Source organism: Zonotrichia leucophrys, chromosome 7 (assembly GCF_028769735.1).
Source record: "Zonotrichia leucophrys gambelii isolate GWCS_2022_RI chromosome 7, RI_Zleu_2.0, whole genome shotgun sequence".
Lineage (NCBI taxonomy): Eukaryota > Metazoa > Chordata > Aves > Passeriformes > Passerellidae > Zonotrichia > Zonotrichia leucophrys.
The window spans coordinates 20958016-20976059 of NC_088177.1; the positions used below are offsets into that span (position 1 = coordinate 20958016).

The 18044-nt window shown below is 41.4% G+C and overlaps 1 protein-coding gene across 1 annotated transcript; it reads right to left on the reverse strand.

Annotated features, from left to right (window-relative positions):
- Positions 1-206: 206 nt before the first annotated feature.
- LOC135450512 (inducible T-cell costimulator-like) lies at positions 207-11441 on the reverse strand. The gene is made up of 6 exons (XM_064718774.1): positions 11363-11441; positions 5719-5757; positions 3354-3695; positions 1799-1908; positions 1120-1210; positions 207-574 (listed from the first exon to the last, which is right to left on the reverse strand). Exons 1-5 carry the CDS (start codon positions 11439-11441, stop codon positions 1121-1123), a joined length of 660 nt encoding a protein of 219 aa, XP_064574844.1. The 3' UTR covers positions 207-574; position 1120.
- Positions 11442-18044: the final 6603 nt, after the last annotated feature.

Here is an 18044-nt window from a genome sequence, read left to right on the forward strand (position 1 = left end):
AGCATTCAGGATTTCGTTAAATAAGAGGAGCCCCAAGATGTGAATGGCAAAGATGTATTGACAGCACAAATACAAAAAATGCAGATGCACATAACTGAGACAGGGTATCACAGAGAAATCTCTGCTGTCTCAGGTTTTGTTCCCCTGCTAAACTAACCCTAACAAAAGGGCATGTGCAATACATGGCAGTATGGCTATACCACAAGGGCTGGCTTTGGAGGTAGTCTTTTTTTTGTCTCCAGTGGAAAGTTTATCATAAAGGAGACTAGAAAATAAAAGTTCTTTCTGTAGCAGCACTACAGGAATCTTACATTTTCTTCAACTAAAAGCTGACATCTTTAACTTGTTATCATTTCACGTCTGTGAGTCAGTGGATCAAGCAGGGTTCTGGTTCACAAACAAGACTAGAGCAAAACACAGCTCAGAACAGTACTACAGTGGGTGTCACATGACTGAGCACAGGGCCGTCATGAGAGCTCAGGGAGGCTGGGAAAGATAGGGAAATGCTAATTTCCCATTGTCCAAGTAGCTGGAAAACTGGTTCCAAAATTTCCATGCAGCAAGCAACTTATACCTAGAACAGAAATGGAGAATCAGTTATGTGCAGCCTTCATATGTCTGAATAAGTCCAAATTCTGCTTCTGTTCTGTATCCAGAACTGCTTGTGTAGTAGCTTCTGTAGGGCTTAAGTAGTTAAGGAAGCTACTCATTCTCTGCAGAATATTTGCCCGTAGCCAGTAACACTCATAAATCTAGTAAATCGCTTCCCCACAGAGATTTTTTGGTACCAGGCATCATCTCAAGAATCTGAACAGAACAGTTTTGCATCTCTTCCTCATGCGTAAGATCATTGCTTTGCACAGACATGAAGCACTGGCATTTCTAGGAACCAGTCCACCACTATGATTTGAAAGGTTTCCAGAGATTTTGCTTTTAGTTTTGTCTTCTTGCAAGGTGGCAGCACGATCTCCATTAACAAGCTATTGACACAATCCCACCCAGGCATGCAGGCACCCACCCAGAATCAGTGGCAGACACAGCAAGCAGTTTTTCCCCTCTTCCCCCAAGAGAAAGCCTTGCAGCAGACACAAGCAGAGGTACAGTCGGGCTTAACACAACCTCAGATTCTTGGTTTTTTAGCTGCATTCACTGCTGCCATGGGCATGTATTCACTGTTGTACTCAAGGGAGTTGGATTCACACGTCTGATTCTGCCAACAGAGAGAAAATGCCATGAATTTAATTTGTGATCACTTACCTTTGCTACTCATTAAGTAGGGCAGTTACTCTGTTTTCAGTGGGAACATTAATGTCAGAATGGACGTGTCAAACTCACACAGAAAACTTGGAATAAAACAAACTGAAAATTAAAAACACACATTGCCCAAAAGAATAGCTAATGTCCTTGGTCTTTATTCTTTCCTGTGTAAAATCTAAGTGGTTTGGAGCAGAACAGTGATGGAATTTCTCCACTGATAATTGTTTCCCCTTCTTAAAGAAAGCTATTGGATGAACTGCTTACAAAAATATTTTGCTGACCTGTGCAGCATTTCTCCTCTTTCCTTTGGTTCAAAGCCTTTAAATCAAGAAACAATTCAGTCTTAGAAAAATGAAATCTGAGCTACTGTCATCAATGACTTGAATTCCAGTGATAAATAAACAACTCAGTCTTTTTGTCAAAAACCACAGCACTGCTGAATGAGTATGTGCATGTCCCACTCTCTAAATCTCATTAAATCAAATTCCCCATCCACGACCTTTGGAAGAAGGGTTCTGCATTATCTCATATGTTTGCTTACCTTGTTCCTTAAGCAACAGGCCACAACACAGCAGACACAGGAAATGGCAAAAATTATCACGCCGATAATAATCCATGGCACGCGTCCAAGTGAAAAGCAGTCCTCCTTATCTGAAGATGGGGAGACAAAATAAAAGTCATTATTGATATTTTTCTTTTTTGCCTTCTACAGATAACTTCAATTCTTCTCCCTCTTCATATTAATAGATTAGCAAAAGTGAACTCTGAAGAAGGATTTTGTTGAGATGAATTGTCACCTTGGAAAAGTGTATTCAGTGGGAAGCAGAAGATGGCATTTTTTCAGAAAGAAAGGGGAAACTGTTGGTACACAGCGCTGAAAGTGTGGACTGAAAAGAAACCAAGCTAGGCTTGAGAGCATGCTGAGAAAGAAAATTTTAAAAAACAGAAAAATCCCAACATCCAACATGGTGTTTCAGATCTGAACAAGGTTTAAGCTTATATGTAGTAAGTACCACAAGTGATTTTAAGGGCAGCCTGGTCAAAAGAAGGGTAGACTTTGGCAGTCATGTTTGGATAGGGAGGCAAGCTGGGGTACTCAAGATTGCCCTTGCCCAGATCTGCGTGAAAATATGACAGGGTATGAAACATTTAGAAAAAGCTCTGAATGTCTGGCTAGCCATACAAGTGGAAATGGACACTGCAGACAAAACCAAATGTCACAGCTTGATTCTGAGAAGCTTTTTAAATATAGAGAGGATTGAGATACAACTTGACTAAAGCACATAATTGCTGTAGCATTTCAGCTTCTTTGTTTATTGCTGGTGTTGGGAGAGAGGAAAAGAAAGCAAGGGAAGGACAACAGGCAGTACCACGCTGCAACTGAACTGTATGCAGAACCAAGAATTGGTGTGAGCAAAACCACAATTACCTCTTTCAGTTTAGTATACTAAGAGCCACTGAAAGCCAGGTCAAAATTAAAAGCTGGGCAGTTAGTCTTCTGGAGTTAGTCCAAGCCCTTCTCAGTAAACAGTCAAAAATTCTCAACAGCTGTGGATCACTTCTGCTCTAAGAGAGCCCTAAAGCTGAAGGTCTTCACAGAGGTGAACACCATCTTCTTCACACCTCAATGGCATCCAAGAGTTCCATATACCTCTACTAGTATGGATATTTTACAATTGATTTTCTTTAGTCCTGGGCTTTTGAACATGGCTCTCAGAATGGATTTTTTCCCCACTGACTAGACCTAATCTTAATTTTTATACTCAGCAACTTTAAAATGGACAAGAGAAATTGCTGTTGCAGGCAAAGGAGAGAGTGCAGTACTCTAGAAGCTGTAATCAAGCTAACTTGGGTGCCACCACCCAAAGCTCAGCATGGCTGCAAAACCTGCACAAGACTATGAATCACTATGGAGAGAATGTGTTGAGCAGTGTGCCAACACAGCTCCACTGTTACCAGCCCCCCCTGCTAAGTAGTTTTAAGCTGCCTGGTCATTAGTTGTGTGAACTCTAGTCCTATTCTTCACTGCAGCACAGCTATACCCAGTGTCTATTAATCAGTAAGCTGAGGTGAGGGGAGTAGAGAACTAAACTTACCTTGGATGTACAAATACGTTTCTTTCAGACAGCACTCTATGTAAGGAGGGGGTAAGAATATCTCCAGGCAGTATGTATAAACATCAATATGTTTCCTCTCCAGATTTTTAAGAATGAAAGTGGTGCTGCTGCTTGAATTCTGTGTCTGACAGTAGGTGACATTACTCTCGGAGATAACTCTCTCTTCGCTCAAATGGAATGCACAGATTCCCGTCTTTTTTTCATGCCCTTTGAAGAGGGTCATGCTGAATTCACTCACATTTTTGGGGTTGGGGAATGTGAAATGGAAGTTTCCATTTTCAAATTCCACCATTACCTGGTCATCAGAGACATGAGCCTGATCTGAAGACATGAAAACAATAAGTATAGTTACACACATAGCAATGAAAAGAATCCTAAAGTGCTAAGGAACTCATTTAAACAAAAAAAAAAAAAAAAAAAAAAAAGAATCATGTGATTGTAATTTAAGGTATGCAGGTACTCAGAACGTCCTGGCTTTCAAAAGCAGGCCTCACAATGAGATACCACTGCATTACTCTTGTTGTGCCAGACATTACTGATAAAATAAATGAGACCTGGCTTGTTATCTGCTCTAAGACTGGAGAGATTACTGTTAGCATTAGAGTGAGCTTGATAATATTACTTACTACTGAAGCTACTAAATGGTGAAGTTACTAATATTACTTATAATTTCAGTTACTAGACATTGTTTAATGCCCCCCTGGACCAAACACTGTATAAACATATAATCTCTGTCTCAGTGTCACATTGTCCTGTTCATAGATAAAGCAAGTGGGACAAAGATTATATGATAATAATTATCTCTGGTTTATGGTTTGTAATCTGTACCCTACTAAACATACAATTATGAAATCATTTAGATTAGAAAAGACCCTTAAGATCAAGAAGTCCAAGCATTAGCCCAGTATTGCCAAGTCCACCACCAAACCATGTCCCTAAGTGCCACACCAACATGTCTTTTAAATTCCCCCAGGGGGGATGACTCTACCATTTCTCTGAGCATCCTGTTTCAATTCTTGACTGCTCTTTCAGTGAAGAAATTTTTCCTAATATCCAGTACAAATCTCTCCTCATGCAACTTGAGGCCATTTCCTCTTGTCTTGTCACTCGCTACTTAGAAGAAGAGACTGAATCCTACCTTGCTGCAGCCTCCTTTCAGGTCGGTGTAGAAAATGGCAAGTTCTACCCTGAGCTTCCTTTCTTTCAGGCTAAACAAACCCAACTCCCTCAGACCCTCCTTTCCTCAGCTCTCCTCTGGACCCACTCCAACACCTCAGTGTCTTTCCTATAGTGAGGGACCCAAAACTGGACACAAGATTCGAGGTGTGGCCTCACCAGTGCCAAGTACAGGGTGAGAGTCATTGGCCTGATCTTCCTGGCCACAAAGTAATTGACAGAGGCCAGGATGCCACTGGCTTTCTTGGCCACCTGGGCACAAACTGGCTCATGTTCAGCTGGCTGCTGGCTAGCACCCTCAGGACCTTTACCAGGCAGCTTTCCAGACACTCTTCCCCTGCCTTGTCGGGCTGCCTGGGTTGTTGTGACCCAAGTGCAGTACTCGGCACTTGGCCTTGTTGAACCTCATACAATTGGTCTTGAACCATTGACCCAGCCTGTCCAGAGCCTTCCTGTACTCCCACCTAACACTTCCACCTAACTTGGTGTTGTCTCAAAGTTATTATGACCCTCAATGACCCCCATAGAGGTCATTGATAAAGATATTAAACAGAACTGGCCCCAAAACTGAGCCCTGGGGAACCGTACTTGTAAGCAGCCACCAGCTGGATGTAACTATTCACCACCACCCTCTGGGCCTGGTGACCTAGCTAGTTTGATGATGTAGCTGGAAATTTAAAATGGGATGTGAATCTCAAGCTCCTGAGTGACTGCCTTAACCACAGGACCTGACTTTCCTTTGTGGAATAGACAGTGATTTGAGACATGATATAAAGTTTCAACCTAATTACATAGATGGCTATGGTACCATTATTGCTCAGATAATAAAAGACATAGAGGATAAATGTTACTGTGTGCATGCACCCACATGCAATCCAGAAATCACATCTGACCCTCCCATAATCTCTATGAAAAGCTCTCAGATGTTGTGTGACTCTCATTTTACAAACATCTTGGAAAAGGAAAGAAGCAGAAGTGACCAAAGACGTCCTGCTACCTCACAGCTTGACTTTGTAAAGTCAGCAACCAATAGCACAGAAAACTCCATCAGACAGAAATATGTTAAAATATGCAGTTAAAAAATGACAATTTTTTTCTTTAAGGGCAGTATTTTTTGATGTAGAAAGGCATTTAAAACTGTAAACCAAATTAGGCAAATGCATCTTACCTATATTTTTGCATGCACATGATGAGCAGCTGTCAACTCCTGAAAAATACAAAGTTGTTTAAAATTTAAGAAGAGCAATGCAAGAACAGAGGGTTAACCATGCAGTGTTAACATCTGAAGCTATTTTATAATTTGTATCATTATCCTCTCTGATCCTTTCTGCGCTACACTCTAAAGTCATATGATATGATAAAAGAATGAAATATAAAAATCAAAGTAGAAAGAAAATGGTCAAGACAAGAATTTATATTGATCATACATATAACATTCACAAATTCTTAAAACACCTTTGCAAAGTAATACATGTACTTCAGGAATAGAACTGACATGAAAGTAAAACTCTTTCACCAAGATACTGAAGAAATCTGCCTGAAATAAAAAAGGATATATTTGATTTCTCATGAGCCCTGCTTTTGCAATAACCCAACATTATACTTTTACCAGACTAAAGTAATCATTTCCATCAATGTTTGTTCTGCCTCCCCCACTGCTTGACACATCACCAAAGCATCTTAGAATTATCTGGATCATGTTCCAAAACATACATCAAGAGAACATTCAAGCAATGCATATGGTTTTGTTCCTTTTCCAATAGCAACTTTTTCTCTTTTGTTCATAGGTGATCTTCATTACAGAATACAGACACATTTTTAATAATTGTTCTGGTTTTGTTTTTCAAACCGCTGCCTCCATCACCACACTATGGCAACACTTTGATTTGTATGTCAGTACTGGCAACATAGCAGAGTTTGGTAGTGTTTCATTTGGAATTTTCCTTTTTGAAGGGCTCTAAAATTAAATGCTCAGACAGATAAAAAGAAAAAAAATCTAGCCACTATTTCTCTTTTCTGATAGTCTGAGTAATTTCTTCAGATGCTGCTTAGAACTAAATATATCTACATCAGGATTTTATGACGCTAAGGAAATACAGGGCAAATAGTACTTAAGGACTTAAGCACTTAAGGACTTTGGTGCACTGTCCTATTCATGTTACAGGTACACAGCAGTCTAGATAGACCCACATAGAGTAGACCCCCAGGTGTGCCAGGTATTGCACTGATTGCATGGTATAAAAAATCTTTTTCTTCCAAGGCATCTGTTATCTTTGACATTAACCTGTAAATGCACAGGAACATAGGATCATTCTCTTTGGGATACCTTTGTTTGATCTCAACTCTTTCAGCCTTTTAGAGTTCATGCTTTTTTTCCATTTTTGGATTCTTGCTCCACAGTTACTGCCATTGGCAAGGACACTGAAATGGATGATATTAATTTTGAGATACCTTTCTTGTGACACAGAAGGTAATGGACTTCTGTAAGACACTTTGCAATGCGCAGTTAGAGAGCAGTAAAAACTGTTATCCCTTCTTGACTGATTTACCATTTCCCTAGTCATCAAATTCTTCCTGGTTTACTGTGCACAGTCAGCACCCTTATCTAATTCTGTGACAGTTCTAATATCTGTACTCCTCTCAAGACCATTACTTAAGTATATGATACCAGACAAGGTATTTTAGCATCTTGTACCACTGGTGTGAAGACACAGAGAAAACACACAGCTTGCCAAGCCACAGTGAAATAAAGCTCCAGAACCACTGAAGGCACAGACAGAAAGTGCAAGCCCTTTAAATTTTATATAGTCTGAAAAGATGAAAGCAAAGGTCAAATAAAGAAATAATTCTTGATGACTTATATGTTGCATGATGAAAGAAAACAGTTGCTATGAGAAGAGCATTTGAGATAAAGGTAATTTTAAATGCTCTGTAGTTTGACATCCTGTAGTTCAGTAACACATACCTTTAAAATTTGGCCAAACACCCAACAAATTATTTAGGGAAGGGAAGAAAAAACCAAATGTACAGCAGAAGTTAGGGAGCCTGATGAATGCAAAAACTTAGCTGATACTTTTGAGAAGCACCTACCTGGAGTTGAAACCTCTACATTTGTCACTGGTCATCTGAGAGGAAAGACAGATGCTGACTCTGGGCAGTTACAGAGCCAAGCAGTGCCATATTCCTTCAGTGTCCCAGAGGAGCCTGGGACAACTCTATCCTGAGCACTAAAGTAACAACTTCAGATCTGTTTTCTCTGTTTGTCTCTGAGAATAGTTCAATTTCACTGTTAGCTAATGAAATTGCCCTTTCATAACATGTGGGTTAAAATGTTTGCCAGAGATCATGGTTTTAATCCTTGTTTTTAATGAAAAGGGGCAGAGAGAGGTCATTAAGCATTTAGTTCATGTGACCTTGTGTCAAGCTGAAAGATTGTTTTGTATTCTCTCCAACCCAGAAGCCTAAAATGACTGTTTTCAAGGAACACTCAGTAAAGTATTTCTCTGAATGAGCATTTTGGTAAATGTGGTGCAATTAGTATTCCTCTGAAACAAGTAGCCATAGAGAAGAGTGTGCTTAGCATAGGATAAAAGCAGCACATTTTAGAATTAGATTAACAGTGCCTGAGATTAAAACACACAAAATTGTCTACATGGATGACCACTATGGGTGAGAGCTGATATAAATTTCCAATCACTAGCTATTCTGCATCAGCTCCTAATTTGAATGCACTTGATGAATACTAAAGAAGTTGCTCATTCCCCTTCCCTGTGCCCGACTGCTGATCTTCTGTGCCCACTTGTACCCATTTATTCCTGGGTAATCATGTAGCACTCTGTTGTTAATGGCTGGACACATTTGGGATGTTTCTTGCCAAGCTCCAGTCAGAATGAATGTACATTTAGCAGGATGTGAGACAGGAACCTGGGGTTTAAACATCCAGTAATACTGAAATTCCCTGACTAATTCTCCCTAATTCTACCTCAAAAATATATGAATAAAAGTCTACTTTATGGTATTGTTGAAATTGAATAGAAGAATTTCACTGGTTCAGCAATAAAAATGCTTCTCTTTGGCTGAAAGATTGCTTTTTGTTATTTTTCATAAAAAACCTATTATTCTTTTGCATATAAAGGTTTGAGAAGAGGAAACAAATCTTTAGTTTGTTTCCATTGTGTCACAAAGTGGAGTTGCAAGAAGTTGTTCCTGGCTCACCTGATGTGAAGCAGAGTGCCAAGACAAATATTGTGGTTTAGATATAAATCAAAGGTATTAATGTGTATGAAAGCTACATCTTGTTATGTTAAGCTCAGATGGAGAGCTTGTGTGTGTGTACATTTCTGTATAAGTGTATTTACAGTCATGTACATTTCCACCTCAATTTCATCTTTACTGCAGCAGGAAAGCCTTTTGGCAGAAGTTTGGGAATTTCTATGGTAGCGCTTGGATACTGATGCCAATGGAAAATGTGTTATTTTCATTTTAATGAGATTGCAATTTTGAGCTTTCTAGTTATTCTTTGGCAGACCCAGCACTATTTGAAGACACAGAGAAAACACCGTTACACATTTTGGTCCTAACAGAAGTTTTAAAACCACTTTCAATCACTTTTCAAGCTTGGGGTTTAGGCCAGGAGAATGGAATAATGCTACTTTGTTTTCTTGCTGTTTGTATGATCTGCCCCAGCTCTCAGAAAACTAGCTAGCTGATGAAAAGAACAAGCACAATTTCACTTCTGTGTGTTTGCCTCTGAAGATGAGCAAGGAAATCGCAGACCCTGCCTTTAAAACAAACATATTTGTTTTGTTCAAACTAAATGCATAATGAAACTGCACATAGCTTTTAAGCTGCTATAATTTCAAACTTCCAAGGCACTCTGAAAGATGACACTGTCAATTTAGTGTCATTAGTCCTATGCCTAAAACCAACACATTTCTATCTTTCATGATCCAGGATTAATTGGGGAAGGAGTGCTTGTGGGCAAAGCAGTAATGGCCCAATTTATTCTAGGAAGCCATCTTTAATCTGAATTATTTCCGTGGTATAACTTATGATGAGAAATGCTGAAATTCATATAAAACATACCACTGAAAGAACAGCCAGTGCTGATAATATTTCAGAAGACCTTCTAAAAATTGCCATGATTTCCTGCTGTATTGACACCAGGAGATCAGTGGGTGAAGAGTGATAATGCTTTGCAAATGTAGGTGTGCCAAAGCTCGTGTGCAGTTTCATAGCAAGGGCCTCAAGAGCTATGGAATCCTACCTCCAGCTCTGTACTCCAAATCCCATTGCCTGTGTTTCTCTGTGGGCAACAGAGACACTGCCTGCCCTTACAATCAATTTCTTTATCACAATTGTGTTATCAAATCATAATGCACATATGCACACATACATATCACCTACTGTGACCTATTTACATCCAGAGGTCACAAGTCATGCTGAGAACACTGTAAGACAAAAAACATGAGAGATACCATTTCTTCTTACATGCAGTCTCTTTCTCTTGCCATCTCTTTTGCCTAGTCTCCTGCCCAAATCCTGTCCTTCACATTTGAAGGAAAGGAGAAATGCTGGTATCAGACAGAATGATTATTTGCACCCTTAAAATTACAGTTTATTTCTTCCCATGAGGAAAAGCTTTCTAGATAGCTTCAGTCATGTGTAAAAGCATGCTGGTCAGGTATTCGTGCTAAATTGACTAGATGGAAAGTAACTAAACTGAAAGCATTTTTTGTTAGTAGATTTAGGAACAACTTTCCAAGGAGAACTCTCTTTAGAGATACTGATTACAATTACTCTTTCTTGTGATTTCCCCCATCTTTTCATTCTATTTGAAAACTCAGCATACTATCCATATATTAGTTAGCCTTCAAAAATGCATTACCTAAAGACCTGAAAACTAGTTGAAAGCTGAAGTTCTTCCTGAAAACTCAGGAGTACTTAAATTCTATCCCTTTTCACTAGAATTTTAGAAACAAATATTTAATAGCCCTTGGCATGAACATCAAAAGATTGTATTTAAATGGTGTTTAGTAAGTGTGCACACTAAATCTCAGATCTTATATGATGCATCATACCAAATCGTTGGACGGAATATGTATGGTAAAAAAGACTCTTCTTAATCTGTTATTATCTGTATTTCCATGCTGACCCACTAATATGTGCATTTCTGAGAGGTTACAGGTAAAGCTGTGATATTTTACTTTGCACAGCTGGGATAAAACACTGAATCTTGTTAAATGCTACATCCATGTTTAAGGCTGGACTGAGATTCATGCTGTCACTGTGCACCTTCTCAAACACAGCATAGGAATTCCATGCTTCCTTTTAATTCTGTGTTTCAAGGCTGCACCAAAAGGATCTCATCTATTTTTCCATGCCATATACATTTTTCACTGTATAAAGATTCCCTGCCCAAATGAGAGCAGGTTTAATATTGATAACTTGGTTTCTCTTTATTATTCACCATCATGCTGCTATGAGATCTTATATCCATCAAGGGAACCTGGCTGGAGCACTAGAATCTCAACAGCTAAAGGGTAACACTGAGCAGATGAGCTAAAGAACACAAACAATGTTCTTGCAGTTTTTAGTTTCAGAGCAAACATTCCTATGCTGGCATGAATTCTCTTCCCACCAACTCTAGTGATATTGAAGTTGAGAGCAGTCTTTTTACAGCCAATACCCTCTATTAACTTTATTCCTCCAACCCCTTGCTATCATGTCTCATCTACTATATCCCATCATTGGCTAAGTTATATTCTATAGAGACACCTACTGCACGGAGAATAATCAAAAATGTTACTCACCATACAGGGCTTCAAACTGAAAGCAGAGGACACAGAAAGTTACAGCAACTGCCTTCATGCCTGCCTGACACAGAGGCATCAGTCTTCTGTCTGCTGTGAAGATGGGGAAGAACACATGGGTAGAAAAGGAAGTGGTTTGTGGGCTCTGGCAAAAAAACTGTAAGATAATCAGAATGACTTTTTAATTTAACATTTGTCCCCTGACTATGTTATAGCTATGTCAGCATTAGCTGTTGCAAACACCTGCGTTAATGCTTTATTTTTTTCCTACCTAATGGTTTGCTGTCACAAACAGGAGGATGAAGGACTTTCTGACATTACTTTTGATGTTCACTTTGCAAAGACTGGTTTCTGGTAAAGTCTATCACAATAGAGGCTGCAGTCATCTGCAGTAAACTTCTGCAGATGGCCCATAGTCAGCAACTAATATTAACTTACAGTACATACATATTTGAAACTGGCAACCTGGTTTCTCCCCACCAGTTTCAACTGGTTTTACATAACTAATGCTCTTGCTCTATGTGGAAACCACTAGTTATTGGGGTAGGAGACTCTCATGTGTCCTGGTCCTGAAATTCATATGAAGAGCATGGCCAAAGTGCAGAAAGATCCCTTCAGCCCTGTGGCTTCTGAAAGGTTCACTGCAGCATGACTTCCATTCTGGAGATCAGACTTGTTTTGCCTGAAGTTTCATGAGAAGCTTCATGTGGCTCTGTGAGAGGAGATCTGACTTAGTGCCCTAGAGCTATAGGTCAAAAGGTTTTCTCCTTCCCTCTTCTTTGCCTTTGTGCAGCAGAGTCTATCCTGGCCTGTTATCCATCTTTATCCTGGGATTGTTTTAGGACCCTTTATAACATGTCCTATAATCATTTAATTCTGGCTGCTTATTTATGTCTATAATACTAAATTTAGTGCAGAAAACATGCAAGAAAACCAGCTTCTAAATCATGTTTAATATATTAGATGAAGTTTGCATTTCTGATTGCATGAAGATAAAACACAAAGGACTGCTAGTGGTGCCTGACAGACACTTTCGGGGTTGAGTCTTTGTAATGGTCAAATAATTGGAAAATAACAGGACTGTGTTACAGATTCACTGCTACTTTATACTGTGTAAGTAAATCCTCACAAGTTGGTTTACTCTTCTTCCAAAAGTGATTTAATGTCTTTCACTATTACTGCTAAGGATCTGATCACATGGACATTGGCAGAGCTTTATTTTCTTCAAATCTTTCAAAATCCCTGAAAATCTATGCCTTTTTAAAAATAACAGTCAGAAGTAAAACTGAGTCAAATCAGATGTTGATCTAAATTTCCAGCTCGAGTCTCTGGCACCAAAATTAAGTAACTCTAAGTAGAGAAAATTTCTGCAGTATGCTTTTAATTCTAAAGCCCAAAAGCATATGGTGGTTCAAGCAATGATACACCTACAAAACATACATCTGACTCCTGAGTTTCGCCTGTCAAGTTATAAACTATGTTAGGATGTACTGAGGTTCCAGGTAGGATCAACTTTTCTATCCCCTATAAAAGCTAATGGGAGATGCTGAAAGAACAGACCAACCCTCTCCTGGGACTTCTCCTGACCTTTACTGACGCCCAAATAAACTTAAGAGTAGTCCCCAGAAAAACCTATAGTAAGAAGAGCTGCTGCTGTAGGGAATTAAGGGTGGAAGAGGATCATGTGTCAAGTACCTCCATGCACATCCTTTGGAGAGCATGGTGACAACACACACCAGAGACTGAGTCCTACGAAGCCCGCCACTGACTGGGAAGGCCAATGAAGGCGTAGGGAAATGTACTCCATGTGCAAAGCTTTGGCTACTTTTTTATGAAAACAGGCTTTAAAAAAATCAGTATTGTTAGAGTTCCAAAGTTTGTTGTCTTTCTTTAAAAATTTAAACATTTTGTTGGGAAAGTAATTTTGTTAGAGAGGATTGGTTTTCTTAACCAATATATTTATTTTGGAGCAACATACCATTTCCATCCCTCCCTATGACCATATCAGTTACACCAAGGCCAATTAATACACATCTATTTCACTTTTGGGGGAAGAATAGATAGGAGCACAACTTGGCTGGTATGCATCTTGCTACAACAATTGAAGAAAGTCTCACTGTCCAATTTGTATATGTCAAGTCCTCTCTCTTTACTATAATTATAACTTCAAGTCTACAATCACACCTTCTCCTTTTCTGCTTCTTGGCACTTGGGATGGCTAGAACACACTGACCCCTTTATTTCAAAAGCGTCAAGCCCAGAGAATACTTTGCAGTGCATTTGGCAACACCCTTAAGTTTGATCTAAGCAGTGATTCCAAGTGTATTTGCTGATGAGCTGGCAGAGCCAGGGGCACTCACAGCTTATATTCACAAATGAAGAGACTCAAAGTCAAGGTCTGTTCTTAGTGTGAGGGATGCTCCCCTTCTAGTCCCACACCAACAGAGGCTCCTCCTCTGCCTTTCAATCTTTCCATCTTTGCCTCACTCCCCTGTCAGCACTTATCTACTTCACAAAGACATTGTTACTGCACTTTTGAAGTGTTTCTTCTAAATACCGCAGTTGGTTATGGTTAAACACCTGGAACAAGTAGAATGTTTCCACAGGCTTCCTACAACTGTAACTATTTTTGCTCACAAACACGTGTTTCCTTTTTCCATCCTCACTCATTTCTCTTCTTGATTTTCACTCTCCCATCCACCTATGCCTCTCAGAGTTGACTTCTTCCCTCCTCCAACCTGACTGTCCCCCAGTCCCTGAGTACCCTGCTCCTCAAGCAGTAGCTTCCCTTCACCATGTGCAGTAACTCCTGTCTGGAACGTAGCTTTTCCTTCACCTCATGCCCTATTCTTTCTTCATGTCCTACTCCTAATGCTACCCTATAGTGATAATCTCCTTTCCTTCCTATCATCTTGCTTCTGAGTGTTTGAAAACTGGAAAATCCTTATGTGAATTTTTGTGCCTTAAAAAATGCATTCAGCAATACACTGAGTTCCAAAGAGAAATGAGCTTGCTCATTCCTTGGTCTATACACCAGTGATCTCCACTACATAGTCTTCAGTGCTTCTCCCCTCTAACTCCAAGTAACTTGGAAAACAACACTTCTGCAGTTTCCCCAAAGACACAGCAAAGAATTTCCCTGTGTGTAAGATGTATATTCGTCTTTGCTCTGTTTAATCACATAATTACTGTTATCACTCAAAACATATGTCCACGTTAGCAAAATGATACTGCATGGTCCACTGTGAAACCAAGGTGCAGTGAAGAATTTTATTCTATCTCACCAGCAGTTTTCCACTTCTGCTCATGCATGAGCAGTTGCCCACAGCAATATTCTCTCCATAGAATGTTTTGCAAATCTTTCTGTAGAGACTGCTACAGTCCATCCACACAAATTATATTCCCTTGTCTCCTGCTGCTTCTCATTCTTTGCTTCAATATCTGGCCTAAATTCTCATGACTCTGGGTCATTCCCTCAGGGCTGGAGCAGAAAGCCTCTACATTCATGGTTTTTCATTTCCTGTCCTCCTAATTGAGAAGGGGAACAATGACTTTCACTGTGCTATTTTTAAAGTTCTGTGATGGCTTTAAATCCCACTTCCCATCTGCACCACTCCCCATTAGGTGTGTACACAAGCTGCAGTCATTCAGGATGTAGAGATTTCAGGCAAAACGCAGCTCATGTGCTCCCTCATTTGTTCTGATGCCTCCCTTGCTGTTATATTGGTCTGCTTGCTCCCCCAAGCCTGTGGGCATGCTGTAATATTTTCTCCACCAATGTGCCAGTAGAGGCAACTGGGGCTCAGCTCAGCCAACTCAGCAACCAGGCAAACGACTCCCTGCAGTGGTGTTGATCTAATGAGACAGTCCCCTTTGGGGTGGGATTGTGCGTGGCTTTGCTTCTTGATACAAGCTCAGTTACCCCATTAATCATCACATTTTTGGGGGTTTGTTTTTATTTTTTCTTCGGATGATGCTTGAGAATATTTGTCATCAAGTGTTCTAAAAGAGCTGGGCTAAACTCCTTAATACACTTTGTTACAAAAAAGTGTATTAAGGAGTTTAGCCGAGCTCTAAGGCTTTCAAGGGCATTGACCTATAAATTCAGTCGACAGGCCCTAAGTGGCAAATTCAGTCAAGTCTAAACAGGTTGCCTAGAGAGGCAGTAGATGCCACTTCCCTGAAAAAAAACTGACCTAGTTGAAAATGTCTGCTTATTGCTAGACTAGATGGTGTTTAAAGGTCCCTTCCAAGCCAAACTGTTCTATGATTCTAAATTCCTCTTCAAATCCTGGGACTAATGTTTTGCACTGGCTGACTCAAGGCAACTGAGAGCCACCTAGGAAAATAATGTCTCCATTTTATCTTAGGAACTGCTATGGCTCTGCGTATCCGTCCCTGTCCTTCCTGCAACACAGTTACGTAAAGAGGTACTGAACACTTCTTCAGGATGTGGGGTGTAGATAGAAAGGGCCCAGTGAGGGTCACAAGCATGTGCTGGCAGTGTGGACTGAGACCCACAGGGGGGCTGGGGAAGGTTTACTGTCTTCAACAACAACAAAGGCAATGACCATGCTCCTGCCCTTCGAGGTGTACTAGGAAGAGGACTGTGAGCAGCAGGTACTTTCCACTGGCATATGCCAGAGTCTGCAGAAGGTCTTTAGGAAATACAAGGGTTGTAGATGGCCTGCGTTCATGGGCAGTGGTCCAGAAGGAGGAGTGTATCTTCTGAAGCCATTGCAGTTCCCTATGGCCAACAGGCAGCTGAGTGGGACTTTTCTACAGGGCCCCCTATATCTAGAGTAGGAAAGGAGGTCTTTCAGAGCAGGTGGCAAATGGGTAAAACCCAAGTGAAGTGCAAATCTGGAGACCAAGACTGTTAGTGCCTGGCACTAGGGGGAGCAGTGCATGACAGATATATGTGGATTGTGGGTAACCATGGAGTTATTCTAGGTGTAACAGTGACGAATTATACACATTTTGTAAAATTTTCACACACAAAGTCTTTCAAAGCTTGCAGTAGGGTGGGAACCCCTATTATGTGGTTATCTGGTCAGCTGCCTTTAAGGAGCTAGGATGGAAAGAACCACATTGTGTGGTGATGCTTGGGGTTTGTGGTGTGATTTTTATCTTAGCATTGTTGTGATTACTTTTTAAAGGTAAACTCTTTCTACCAGTGCCTTGACAATGTAACAAAGAGAAACTTTCTGCAACAGAAACAGTCACTCAAGTTGTGATGCGTTCTTGCAGATAACAGATAAATGAAAAGTTATTAATGAAAATTGCAAGGACGGGTGAAGCAGCACAATGCTGTCTTGGACTTCCAGAAACACTAAAGTGGCTGGAGACACACATGGGCTTTTCCCAGCTGACTTAAACAGCTTTTGGAAACCCTGTCTCTCAAGTGTATCCAAGCCAGATTTCACTATTGTTGTTAGTGGTTAACTGGAGCTGGACTTAGCTCAGACCTTGATGGATTTGGGGAGTAAAAAATGAAATCACAAATATTTAACTAAGTCTCCTCTGTCTTGTGTCTGTCATTCAGAATCACACAGGTTACAGCCTTGGGAACAAAGTTCTTTGTACACGCAGGCCAAGGCTACCGAAGGCAGCAGTCCCACCTGCAAAGGTGAGATCCCTCGCTCCCTCTGCTGGGTGCCACCGCAAAGGCAACCATAGCCGGGCACCCTGCAGTGTCAGCCCCGAGCTCCTGCCGCGAGGGCCCGGTGAAGGATTTTTATCCCCTTCCGCGGGAGGGGCTTCCAAGAGCTGCCTTTCAGGCCGAGCTCACCTGGGCGCTGTGACAGGGGGGAAGCAGCACTGCCGAAAGCCCTGTAGCCCCGGGTGACCGCCCAGCCCAGCCCTGCAGCGGAGCCGCCGGATCGCGGCGAGCCCCGTGTCCCTGGGCCCGGGCGGCGCTGCGGCTCTGCGGCCGCGCGGGGGCGCTGCGGGCCGGCCGGTGAGGCGGCGAGCGGAGCGGCGCAGTGCGGGTGGAGGCAGGCCGAGGGGATGGGGCCGTGCTGTGGGCGTGCGGCCAGGCCGTGCCGATGGCGCCGTCCCGTGCAGCCAGTGCCTCACGAGGGCTCGGCCTCAGCCCAGTCTCGGCACACCCGAACTCCTGGCTTGCAGTGCACCCTTCAGGGTCACCCTGCACAGCCCCACGTCGGCCCTCACGAAGGTACGGCTGCTCTCTGTGGTTTCCTAGAATCCCACACCAGCCTGTGCACGTGGCTTTATGTTTAAAGGGCTTTAGAGTTTTTATTAAAACCAGAAAGAAATTCTGAAACTGCACAGCAGAGAGCAGTGCAATGTCAGGGTCGCCAATGCCTGCGCTTGGAGGGACAGAACAGGTTTCTCAGGGCTCAGGAGGTTCTGAAAGTATCATAGCTAAGTAAGGGGTTTGGTCTTTTTTGTAGGTATTTGAACATTGTTTATCTGTTCTTGCTAATTTGATGATAAGGAGCAAGCTGTAAAAACAATCCTTCCAGTAGGCCAGGAAAGACCAAGAGGTGATGGAGCTCAAATAGAAGTCACTTCTCAGGGCATCACTACAAGTGTGTGGCAGATGCAGTCTCAGAGGTGCTGTAGTGAAGAGTGGAGGAGGAACTCCCCCAAGGCCCTACAGAACTTGGCAGTTTGCTGCCACTCAGAGTAACTGAGATAACCACCTTTAAACCCAGGA

Excerpts from the sequence above, each read along its gene's own strand:
- LOC135450512 (XM_064718774.1), bottom strand. The coding sequence starts at position 11,441 with ATGCCTCTGTGTCAGGCAGGCATGAAGGCAGTTGCTGTAACTTTCTGT. Across the intron at positions 1,909-3,353 it reads AACGTATTTGTACATCCAAG|ATAAGGAGGACTGCTTTTCA; the intron begins GTAAGTTTAGTT and ends CCCCATCTTCAG. Across the intron at positions 1,211-1,798 it reads CCTGTTGCTTAAGGAACAAG|AATCAGACGTGTGAATCCAA; the intron begins GTAAGCAAACAT and ends CTCTGTTGGCAG.